Source organism: Protopterus annectens, chromosome 14.part0 (assembly GCF_019279795.1).
Source record: "Protopterus annectens isolate FY-2018-M chromosome 14.part0, PAN1.0, whole genome shotgun sequence".
Lineage (NCBI taxonomy): Eukaryota > Metazoa > Chordata > Ceratodontiformes > Protopteridae > Protopterus > Protopterus annectens.
In genome coordinates, this window is record NC_056748.1 from 304,342,112 (window position 1) to 304,355,141 (window position 13,030).

Sequence of the window (13,030 nt, forward strand, 5' to 3'; positions counted from 1 at the left end):
GTTACTTGTGCAATCACTTTAAACTTAAAAAGTGGTGGGAATATTCTTCACAATGTCTAGCTAATTATTTGTTCAACTTATGCCTATTGATGGCATATATGTGTTTATAAATCCTATCCCGTAGTCTATGGTCAATTTTCCCAACATAAAATGCCAGACAACACTGACGCTGGGCCAAGTAGACTACAGATTTGGAGTTACAATTAAATTTCTCCCTAAGAAAATAGTTCTTATTTCTAATTGTAAATTTTTTGCCAATCCCAATATATTTGCAGTAATTGCACATATCACATCTGTGCATCCCTGCATTCCCTTTTATGGTACTAAGCAGAGTTTCTGTTATATTTTTCATATTTTTACCCTTTCTAATGGTTGTTACTGGCCGGTCTCCTACCTTTTGTAAAATGTCCTTATCAGTAGTGAACAAGTGCCAGTGTTTCTTAGAGTTTTTTGTATTTCATCAACTCCAAGATTGAATGTTAGCACAAAAGTAAGGGAAAAATAACGATTTCCTCCATGATTCGATCCAACCTCAACCAACACTGTTGGTGAGTGTTGTGGTATGTCTGTTTCTTCATTCAAAACCACTGCATTGACACTTTTACTCAGTATATGTCTATAAACTCCATTTTTCATGTTTTAGTTGAACTTCTGAAATAATATTGACCAATAAGCCTATTGGGTACCCTCTATGCAGGAACATTTATTTTAGGTTTTCACATTCCACCCTAAAGTCTTCGTCTCTAGAGATCATCCTTGCTGCTCACACCACCTGCCCTTTAACCCCAGACTTTTTTTGGTGGAAGGGGTGCGAGCTAGTAAAATGCAGGAATGAATTTGAGTAGGTTTTTTTCCTAAAAATCTTCGCTGTGTATCTATGTTCCTGAACATCTTTATAAAGTTCCACATCCAAGTAGGCTATTCTTTCCCCTTGATAATCATTAGTACATTTTAAAAAATTGGTAGTACCATTAAAGTAATCTACAATGTCCTTTGCTACTTTGTGATCTCCCTTAATAAATCAAGAAAATATCATCCAGGAACCTAGTATAAAATATATTTTTTTCCATATGTATGTTGTTCAACACATAGTTTTGTTCCCAAAAAGCCATCACCAGGTTAGCGAAGCTTGCCCCGCATGCAACCCCAATTTTTTGAAGGTACAAATAATCATCAAATGAAACAAAGTTATTCTTAAGGACAATTCCCAATAGTTCTTCTGCTAGTCAGTGTTCACTCTCGGGACCCCCTTTTAACCTCAACAGTTTGATGACCTATTCAGTACCTATGTCCTGGGGGATAGATGAACATAAGTCACATGCATCTACCATCAAGAAATTGCATTCCCTGGCAAATTCTAATGAATTAATCTGTTCAAGGAATGTCCATGAGTCCTTACAAATTTGCTGTTCTTTACTCACATAATTCTTAAGTATCGAATCTATGACTTCAGCACAAGGGTATGTGATCGACTGTCTGGCATCAACTAAGGCTCTCATTGGTGGATCTGTGATGCCTTTATGAATTTTTGGGACTCCAAATAAAGCGGGAAACCTAGGTGATGGCATTGACAGGTAATGGTTTACCTGTACATCTATTAAACCATCAATGAATAAATTATTGATGTACATTCTTTTCCTATTGTAAGCCGTATTTAGCTAATTTAAGCTCACTTTGAAATATGTCTTTTTCCAGTAGTTGCCTCATTTTCTCTATATAATGCCTAATACTCATTACCACCAGTCTGCCCCCTTGTTGGGTTTCATAATGCGGACTGGGAGGCTCCCAAACTGTAATAATAACAATCTTTCTTCAGTGGACATGTTGCTCTTATTTGTTGAATTCATCCTACTATTAAATAAATGTCTAAACTCAAACTCACACATACAGTCAAACATATTAATTAAAGGGTGGATTGGTGGGTTAAATGTACTCACAGTTCTCAACTCTTGGTTACAGTAAGCAGTATTCCCTAAGAAAACAGCCAAGTTGAATTTCCTAATGTAAAACCTAAAGTCTATCAACAGTTCTGCTAAGTCGCCCCTATTCGAGGGTACAAAAGTTAGTCCTTTGGCAAACAATTCAACTAGCCTTTCATCAGTGTGATACTCTGTATAATTGTAAATGTTAAAGTCACCTTTTCTGTTGGTTATAATATGGCACAAAGGAGTTCTGTTATCAAGTGCATCCAACACAATCTTCTCTGTTACTTCTTCCTGTTGTTCCGAGTGTTGTAGTTCATCGTAGGGATCACTCTGTTCGTGCTCCGTTTCCTCCCCTTCTCGCCCTAGTAGTTTCTTTGCTGTTGGTGTTGGCCATTTCATTGGTTTTGTTGTCCATGAAAGTTTTCCATATCTTGGATGCCATTCCTACTAATATTAACATTCATGGAAGTCTCATAGCCGCTGTTGTTTAGTCCTGGCGTTGGTGATGTCACGTTCTCTTGTTTGCTTACTGAATGACTATTAGGAGGTGTGGTTATGCTTTTTATTCTAAATGCTTTAATGGTTCAGTGCATTCATTACATGATTTGTACAGTATCAATGCAGTGGGTTTAGTCTCCTGGAGTATGTTGTTTTATAGTGTTCAGTTTCTAGTCTGAAATGTGTTACATTCCTTTGGTATGTGTATTTCATGACCCCTTTTTGTCTGACTGCTTCTGTGGCTCTTCTTGCTAAGGAACAGGGGATATATATCGGCATGCGCACTAAAATGATGGGTCAGCTGCCCTGAGGGTATCATAATTTCCTTTTCTAATGACATTCATTTTATAGTGCATTTCCACTGCTCACACTCTTATGTTATCAGAACTGAAGCAGGTGTGTATCTCATGAAGTTGTTTTCCTGTAACCCTCCTTTTCTAAGTGTCACATTATTCTGCATTCAAATGTTGTCATACCACCTCCATTTGCAATCTTCTGCCTGTATCTGTGATTTCTGTTGCTTTAGTGAGATCTCTATTCTACCTTTATCCAACCATGACATTTTCCCTTTTGGGGAATACCTCTGTGCATTTATATTGCTGTATATTACATCAACATTGTCAATGTTGTTTTCCTGTCTGTATGCTTAGACTCAAGATGATTTCCTGATGTCCTTGTACACATTCACTGTTTCACTCAGGTGCTCATACTTTAATCTAACTGAAAGGTCCTGTAACATAATATGACTGTATAGCTTTGACAATGAGTTGTTCAATGGCCTGCCTTCATGCATGCGTAATAAGCACTGAGACTCACAGTGCATGCAGTGTAAACAGTGCTGGCTGACCTTGATCGCACAGCATTTCTAAATTCTCAGGAAAGACAGGAAAAGATTATTATCATTGTTACTCTTTATAGCATCCTGATTTTCTAGTATGAGCAGCCAGGGCTAGAGACAATATGTTGTATTCTCTGACAGATGACATTATGGCATGCTGCCATCTTGGAATGCATGCTGTTGGCTGCTACCAAACCAAAGAAGTCAGACATTCTTCTAGGAATATGAGTACAGACATTCATTATTCAGCTATGATGCCATATACTATCTGTACACTGACTAAACATAATCCAAACATTTTGTATTAAGTGACAGTTTTGATGCTGATGGGTAAATGGATTACAGCATTAGATCTTTCTATGGCACAAACAATTGTAGTAATATTTGCTATATGATGAAATATCAGCATCATATTTTTAGACATGATCCACTGCATTGGGTGCTGTGTATTCAAGGAGCTGGTTTAGAATCCTGTTTGAAGATGCTTGTGATAATGCCTGTATTCACCACCCATCACACTTTGAGGGCTGCTGAAATATGTTGCTGGCTAGGATCTTGACTGCTGTCCTTATTTTGATTTTCAGTGGTATTGAGTGTTCAGTGACAGAGGGTTCTTACCGAAACACAAGAATCATAGCCTTTCACGATTTATGGTGAACACACTAAAGCACTATTGTTGCTTACCTGTATTAAGCATTGCATTCAGCAATCAGAAATTGTAAAAGCACTGCCTTAATGGCTGATTTCTGATTCTTAAGAATTGAAATACAGGTTGTGCTAATGCTGCAGTCATATCCATAATGATGAAGGGGAAAGATTTCTTTTAGTATTCCTTTATTTTTGTATTGCAATGACATCTAGTTCATACAGCATTAGAATTTAGGTATGTACATTATAACATCTCTGAATAGTATCTCTCCGGGATTCACGAAGCTTGCGCCAGGTGCAGGTGTAGCGTTGGCATTCCAACACCAAATATGGCCGGCGAGCGATTCAGTTATGAGCTGTTTCCACGTGCACTACCTGCGTACGCTACGCCAGCACAGCTCCCGGCACCTGTATGCTAATTACCCCATTTGCAGCAGTGTAGCATGCAAATGAAGGTATTTAGTGATCCAGGAAGTGGTGCAGGCGTAGTGTAAGCATGCAGAAATGTAAACCGTAAAAAAATGGTTTACATTTTTGCAAACATAACATTGGAGTCATGACAGCTGGCCAAACACATGTATTATATTGTTAATATATATGCCAATGGCTAAATATATAACCATTGGCATAAAAAAATGTACAAAATATAAAAATATCATTTAATTTTTTTTTCGCACTATCGTGAAGTTTAAGCGTAGGGCAGCAGCGCGCAAATGGGATTGCAAGGAAAATAGAAAAATATAGAATAAAACTGCAATGTAACACATATCACGATTTCCCCATAATAGTCAATGGTAGGCATGTTACACCCTACCATGGTGCAAGGGTTGCTAAGGGGCTGTGTCAGTGTTATGCGCGGTGTCTAGGAATTAGTAGGCAATCTCATGCAAACGACAGGAGTCATAGTGAATCACAGATACCCCATTGGTGTAAGGATGCACCTCACAGCGTAGCGTTATAACACCGAGTTGTGCCCATGAGATAAAGATGACACCAAGAGAGGGGTGTGTCTCCTTTGCTGTAAGCACATTGGAGCATTCCTAATCAGGTTTCCCGTAGCTAAGCAAAGCTGCAGGAAAGGGGTGTGTTGAACTGGCTTTAGCTTTGCTTAGCTGAGAGCACACAAGGTAACCGAGTATGCATGTGAACGGAGATTAAAATGCGCTTAAACTCGGTAAACGTGTTTGCGTGATGTGCACTGGAGCTGAAACAGGAAGGATAAAGGAAAAAAATAAGGAAATGCTGCAGCAGTGAAATTGGAGTACAAATGACTAATTAACACCTAGGAACCTACAGTGGGCCATTGACAACAGCAAACAAGGCTGCAAGCAGCTACCTGCAGAACAGGAAAGGGGTGGGGCTGTACTGCAAAGAAAACAGTAAATTGTCACAGCAGAACAAAGCAGAATTGCATTATATCAGCTACAAAACACATTTTGCAACACGACTGGGTAGGGAAAGTACAAAACAAGAAAGCTGGAAGGTGGATGCATGCCTGACAATGGGAGGGGATCCAGGTTTAAAAGGGAATTAAAGGGCAACAGATTAATCAAGGCAGGCAAGCATAACTCCACACTACAGGCCCCACACTTGCAGTACTCACTTTAAAACCCATAAGTAAGATACCCTGCAGCTAGAATTGCTCATACACAGCCCATGACATCAGCAGCAGCCATAGCACAATAGTATAAAGTGTGGAAGCACCTCACACACACTTGTGTCTTCCCATACACTCTGCACCATTGGTGTATACCTACTGGGAACTTTTAATATGTACATGTTAGGGGCTGCCATAGCTTTGATCCACCAGCATGTGTTGGCGACTGAAGGTGGTGTGGAAGATGATGCTGACAACCACCTCAGGCACCAGAGGAGGAGAAGAGTGTTCAGACCCAGGGTAACCTACCAGGGGCTACATGATCTGGAGATAGTAGAGCATTAAAGGGTGGACAGAGACACCCTACAGCTACTTGTGGAGCTGTACTGGCCACGCCTCAGAGCCAGAACAAACAGATTGGAACCCATCCCAGTGGATACAAAGGTATGTGTAAGCCTGAGAATTCTAGCCACAGGTAGCTTTCAAAGGCCAACTGGGGATATCATGGGGATCTCACAGGCATCAGCATCCAGGGTACTTCACCAGTTCCTGGATGCCATGTTACCACATGCCAATGAGCACATATACTTCCCCCAAATGTGGAAGGAGTTGGCCAGCAATATGCGTCTCTTCCACCATGTGGCAGAATACCTGGAGGTACTGGGTACAATAGACTGCACGCACATACACATCAAGTCACCGCCCAGTGAACAGGGTAGGCGCTACATAAACCACAAGGGATACCTCCTCCATCAACTGCCAGGTCGTGTGCAATGACCAGGGCATTATCATGGATGTGTGTACTGGCAGCCCTGGAAGCTATCACAACTCCCACATCTGGCATGCCTTACAGCTGTATCAGGTATTTGCCGGGGTGGACATCCCATATGACCACCTGGTGGGGGATGCTGGCTATACACTGGAACCATGGATGATGGCTCTCATCAGAAATGCACACACACCTATGCAGGAATGCCATAATGAGGCACACGCACAAACCAGAATCATCACAGAGCATGTGTTTGGGATGCTTAAATCATAGTTCCGTTGCTTGGACATATCTGGTGGAGCCTTGCAGTACTCTCCAGGCACGTGTGCCAATATCTTCATAGTATGTGCCATGCTACACAATATGATCCTGCGGAAGCAGCTGCAGCAGGGACAGAATGGTGAAGGCCCTCACAGCCTACCACCATTGCCAAGGGCCCCACAAGCACAGAGGTACTTAGACCATGAACACCCTGAGCCAGCCCCAGTAGGCAGACAGAGGCATGCCCAGTATGCCCATGCCTTGGCAAGGAGGGAACGTATAGCACACACACTGACAGTGTAGGCACCTAGGGACTGACATCTTTCTCCACCTGCACACACAGTAAAAATGGATGGCACACACCAAGACTACCTGTAAATTGTCATGTATAGGCAGTCTACTGTGTGTATCCAACATAGGCAGCCCTCAACTATTGCACACACAACTGCTACTGGCACAAGGGAAGTCAACACATGAACAGTAAATTAAGCTATCAGCATGTGCTGATACTGTATGTATAGGTTCATAGGGTCATAGGTTGGTACTTGGCTAACTGCCTGAGGGCATTCATAAGCCTAGCCAAAATGTGTCAGCTTTTGCCACCCCATTGATTCATTAACTGTCCCTCTGTTGAGCAGAGCCAATGGCAGGATCCCTGGGGTGTATCTACTGTTCCCCATCCACTCTTCAAGGTTTCTCTTGAAGAGTGTTAGTGAGGGGCTCTGTATAATGTAATTAGGGATGTTGTTCCAAAGCATGGGGAGTTTCTGTGACAGGAATCTGTCCCCCCCAGCATGTTCTAATTATTGTTGTGGCAAGGTTTAGCTCACTACAGCATGTGGCTCACTATGACATGGATTCCCATATGTGGAGCATATCCATTAAGCCTGAGTTGGACATGGCTTTGTAGGCCAGCAGAGATCATCTCTGAGTAAACAAGATGACACTGAGTAAAGCAGGAGTTTATTCAGTCTGGTTACATAGGACATATGTTTGAGGCCAGTAATCCTCTTGGCAAGGTACGTTCATGGTCCTTCCAGCTGTTGGAAGTGTCTTCTGAGGTACATCCCAAATGGGTTATTATACTCTATGATGGGACTGATGAGTGACGAGTAAAGGGGCACTATAACCTCAGTATGTCTTGATGCAAACCCTTTAGTAATCAGATGGCCTACATAGAAGGATGTCCTAACTACTTTGGAGATATGATTGTCAAAGGAGAGATCACTATCTACCTTAGTCTCCAGATCCCTTATTACCTCATCTGTATTAAAGTGTCTGCCACTTATGTGTTAATATGTGGGTGTTTAGTCTTTCCCATATGGAATGACCATGCATTTTGTGGCACTTAGCTTGAGGCCATGACTTTGACACCCTGTATCAGTCTCTGTGAGGCTCTTTGAAGGATGCCTGTATCAGCTGGACTGTAATTTATGGCTCCCAGTTTGCAGTTATTGCCAAACATGGTCTGCCGTAGTCCACCTGTGTTTGCCTGTACATCTAAGAAGTATATGCCAAACAGTAAGGGTCCCAGGACTGAGTCCTATGGGACACCAGTTGTGACTGGTTAAGAGATGGACCTGGAGGTTGCTAGTCTTACCATGTGGGTTTTGTGTGTAAGCCTGTTGGCAACCCATCCTGTGATGTATGGGTTTATGTATAGGCTGGTGAGCTTATCAATAATACCTGAGTGGGGAATGGTGTCAAAAGCCTTTGTGAGGTCCAGGTAGTATGTGTGAACCACCTCTCCCCTCATCTAATGCTTTGGTGACTGTCTGTAAGTTGTCAAACAGGTTCAGTAGGCATGATCTGCACTCAACCAAGCTGACCTGGGTTGGGTCAAGTGTTTGGAGGTTACCAATGTCTTTGTTAATGAGTGCCATGATGATGGCTTATGGGGTGGTTGTTACCATGGTCAGTTGTGTTTCCACCTTGGTGGAGTGGAATAACCATTGCTATGCACCATTGTATGGGCATGTAGCCTGTGTAGAGGCTGAGGTTGAAAAGCTTAATAAGGTGGGGGGTTAGTCCGTCTTGTAGTGTTTGCAAAATACAGTCTGGGACACCATCTGCCTCCACTGACACTGTGTTTTGCCTTTTGAGAGGGCTATTTTCACCTGTGTGTCTCTGATGTCTGGGATATTTTTGTGGGCTCTTTAGGGGGTGAAGTTTGCACTGAATGTATTTGCAAGGATGTTGGTGATATCAGTAGGTTCAGTATATTTTGTGCTATATTGCACCTGCACAGCGCAAATCTGTGAGTTAACACTTAGATCCTTGACATAGCCAAAGAATGCTTTGTGGTTATCTTTCAAATTCTTGGCTATTTTTCTGTTGAAGTTAGCCTTGGATGATTTCATGAGGGACCTAAGTTTCTTACTAATACTGGTCACAGATGTCTGTCCTTCTTGGGATTTGCTGTTTTTTCTGGACTACTGTCCTACTTCTGTTGTGTAGCCTGTTTATTGCAGGGGTCCACCAGACTGGTGTCCTTGTCTTGGAGGAGCGAGTCTTGGTTTACCAGTGATAGCATGATCAATACATCCTTGTAGGTGCTTATAGAGTACATTTGTAAATATTTCTGTATCTTGAGCAGTGGTTTCCCTTAGTGTGGGGGCTGTGAAACCTCAAACCCTTGTCTTTAGTATTGTGAAGTTAGCTGTAGGAAAGGTTTTCACTGTGATTTCCTTGGGTTGGGGAGATGGTTGGGTGTGGAAATCATCAGAAAATAGTTCATGGTCAGATCTAACCAGTGACCGGTTTACCTCTGCTGTGGTGCACCTGTTGTCCATGTTTGTGATTACCACTTCTAGTATGTTTCCACCTCTGGTTGGGGAGTTTGCCATCTAGTACAGGGAATTTGAGGTGATAAATTCCAGGAAGCACTGGTCCTGGAAGTGAGTACTCCAGTAAGTTTTCCAGTTAATTGTAGGGTAATTGAAATCGACGAATACCAGGGTGTTCGGTAGGACTGTCATGTTTTCCACTGTCTCCAGGTAGGTGGAGTGGAGGTCCTTGGTCATGGAGGGTAATCTGTAGCAGGCCACAGTTTGCATTGCAGTTGTGGCTGATGTTAGCTGCATGTGGATGATCTCAGAGGTATTATGCTGCCCCACTAACCTGGAGGTGTAGGTATACCTGATGAATATGGATACAGCCCCCCCCATGTCTGTGTCAGTCCATGTTTTGTGGCCGAAATGTGTGGTATGGATTGTAGTCCGGTAGTTTGGTGTGCTCTCAGGAGCCTTAAAACAGGTTTCAGTTACTGCACAGATGTTGACGTTGTCCATACTGAGGAGTGCTGTGAGTGCGTGCATTTTGTGATTACAACTCCTGGCACTGAATAGCATAACCCACAATGATTTTTCTACTGTGCTTTTTATGGAGGTGGGATTCACCTTTGAGCCTTGCCTAAAAAAGGTACCATGGGGGCGCCAAGAGCCTTGGCCAGTATTCAAAAGCCTAAGGCTGACAGATGCAAGCCAATATGGTATTGTTGCATGCATGTTTCCCATCTGTGCTTGTTTCTCATCTTTCGTGTAGGTAGCCTACTGGTCAGCAATAGAAAGCCTTAAACTGATACAAGTCTTCTAGCTTCCAAAATAGAATTTTGGAGTGATTAAATATCAGTGTTCTATATTTTCTTGCTGTACTTAATTGTTTTGTGACTACATGGTGATTTCTCACTGTATATTATGATCTGAAAGCTCTGTTTATTCACATATTATTTCTGTGATGGCCTGCACTTTAGAGGTTCACAGATAGGTAGTAGGCTATCTGCCCAATGGCATTTAGAAGCATAGCTACAGTGTGTTGGCTTTCAATGCACCATTGATGAAGTAACTAAGCATCTGTCAAGCATAGCCAATGAAGTGATTCCAGGCAGAGTTGCCAGAAGCTGTTGAAGACTGAGGTTGCGGAGGGTGATAGGGGCACTTAGTAATCTAAAAAGGGCATTTTAACGTGAAAATTCAACACCATTCAATTTCCCCAACAGGTCTTGCAGCTATAAATCTGGAGGGGTTCCCCCTCCCCCTGGATGTATGGTTCTGGAACACATGAGCCCAGAGGTGTATATTCTGTTACCCATTCACACATCAAAGTTTCTCTTGAAGTGTGTCAGTGAGGGGTTATGCCTAATGTAGTTAGGAATTTAATTTATAGTCTCTCATTTCATTTGTTATGTTTTTATTTCAAGAGTAAGTGAAGCTCAGTGGGTTTGTGTGCCTCCACCCTTTGCTTAGCCTAGCTTACACATAGAAATCATCTAAATAGGAAATAGGCAGAAGCAACTCTAATGTCAATAGTGTAATGGTTACAGCATTTGCATAGTATCTATGCAGTCATGCTTCAAATCCCAATAAAGTCAGAGATGTTTTTCATGTTAAAAAGTATACCTTAACCACAGCTTGCATATTTAAGTAGTAATCTTCAGTATAATAAATATTTGAAACACCCATGTAAACCCATGTGTGCCGGAGAGTAAAGTCAACAGAGATTGTAATGTTATGTAAGCACAAAGTGAGATGTTACTACACTGAAAAATATATATCCTGAGTAGTTAGCAGATGTGACCATGTTTGCGCTCACAGGTTATATGTTTTTAAATTCCATTTAACTGCTGCCTTAATGTCGCACAAACACTTTTAAACATGCTTACAACTGCTTACAAGAGCCTTATTCATGAGTAAAAAACATTTTTAAACCATTGCAGGTCTTGAAACCTGGACCATGCACACCATAGTCAAGGGACTTACAACTAAGCCATCTGAGCTGTATACATGCTTCATGGTTTTCAGACTACACCTTGTACTATAGGCATTCCACAGTACGGACTACAAATGGGACATTCACTTTGTGTACATGTGTACAGTACATTGTAATGTACTGTAGTTTGTGAATCAACATATACAAGTCTACATATGTATAATTGTTAAAAAGTAATATTATATATATATATATATATATATATATATATATATATATATATATATATGCATTTCAGTGATATGTGAGCATAGCTATATATATTTATATATATATATATATATATATATATATATATATATATATATATATATATAGGTTCATAGGTAGGTGCTAGGCTATTGGCCCTAGGGCCTATACAAGCCTAGCCAAAAATGTACCCTGGCTTTCGCCACCCAAGAAAATTATTTTCCTGTGCCCCTGTCAAGCAGAACCACAGAAGTGATCCCCGGGGTGAATTCCTATTACCCATCCAATCATCAAGATTTTTCTTGAAGAGTGCTAATGAGGAGCTCTGTTTGACATAGATAGGTAGTCTGTTCCAGAATATGGGAAGTCTCTGGGACAGGAATCTATCCCTTCAGCATGTTCTGTTTATTGTGGTGACAAGGTTTAGGTCCCTAGAGCGTGTAGCTCGGAGGGTTTGGGATTTCTTTAAGTGGAGCATGTCTAACAACTCTGGGTTTGACATAGCTTTGTGTGTTAGGCAGAGATCGCCTCTGAGTAGGCGATATGCGACGGAGTAAAGCTGGAGTTTTTTGAGATGGTCTGCGTAGGGCATCTGTTTGAGGCCAGTAATCCTCTTTGTGAGGTATTTTTGTGGCCTTTCCAGTTGTTGTAGATGTCTTGTGAAGTACATACCAAAAGGGGCGTTGCACTTTATAATGGGTCTAATGAGTGATATGTATAAATATATGTATATATATGTGTATATATATATATATATATATATATATATATATATATATATATATATAAATAAATTAAAATAATCAGGTAGAGAGGCAACCAGGGCATAAAAATAATAAAGTTCGTTCACGAAATAAAATATCCAAAATGCAAGCAGGAAAAAGTAAAACTGATTTTAATTCGTGCACACGCAGTAAGCGCTTTCACAAAAGCTTCTTCAGACCGTTAAAATTCAAACAAGCTAATTAATCTAGTATATATAAACATCATGTGATCCCTTTCAAAAATCAATTAACCTATTTAAAGGAACACTATTGTTAAAGGCTTATAATGAACGTTATTCAACAATAATACAACTTTAAAGTAATCATCGTAACGAAATAGCAACAACCAAAATAATTGTTTCATAAATTCTCATCATTTAAATAGTTCAATCGTGTAGTGCAAATAACATAATAACATAATAACATAATGAAAAGATATAATTAAGTTAACATTAATATATACATACATATTTTAATACACACCTTCATAATATTTATTTCTGTAATGATAGCTTAAGAAAGCAGCATATAAATATGAGCAGGCATAATAAATATTTTGAAGTTTAGATATGGATTAATGAATAGCCGCAAAACACAAACATAGTTCATATAAAAAATATAAAAAATATATAAATTACTCCTTGCACATATTTTATTACGAGTGTTATATAAAGAGATTTTTTTGGATAAAGGGTGTACTTATATTCTAAATGATAGACGCCCTATACATTTTTTAAATAACAATTTTGCTCACCATTTTTAATTCATATTTTT

At 40.4% G+C, this 13,030-nt stretch overlaps 1 protein-coding gene across 1 annotated transcript in view; it reads right to left on the reverse strand.

Annotated features, from left to right (window-relative positions):
* Nucleotides 1-2,320: 2,320 nt before the first annotated feature.
* LOC122788655 (mitotic checkpoint protein BUB3-like) overlaps nucleotides 2,321-13,030 on the reverse strand; it is a 261,072-nt gene continuing 250,362 nt past the window's right edge. The window contains exon 5 of the mRNA XM_044055551.1: nucleotides 2,321-2,499. Coding sequence (XP_043911486.1) covers nucleotides 2,321-2,499 — 179 coding nt within the window. The remainder of the gene's footprint in view (nucleotides 2,500-13,030) is intronic.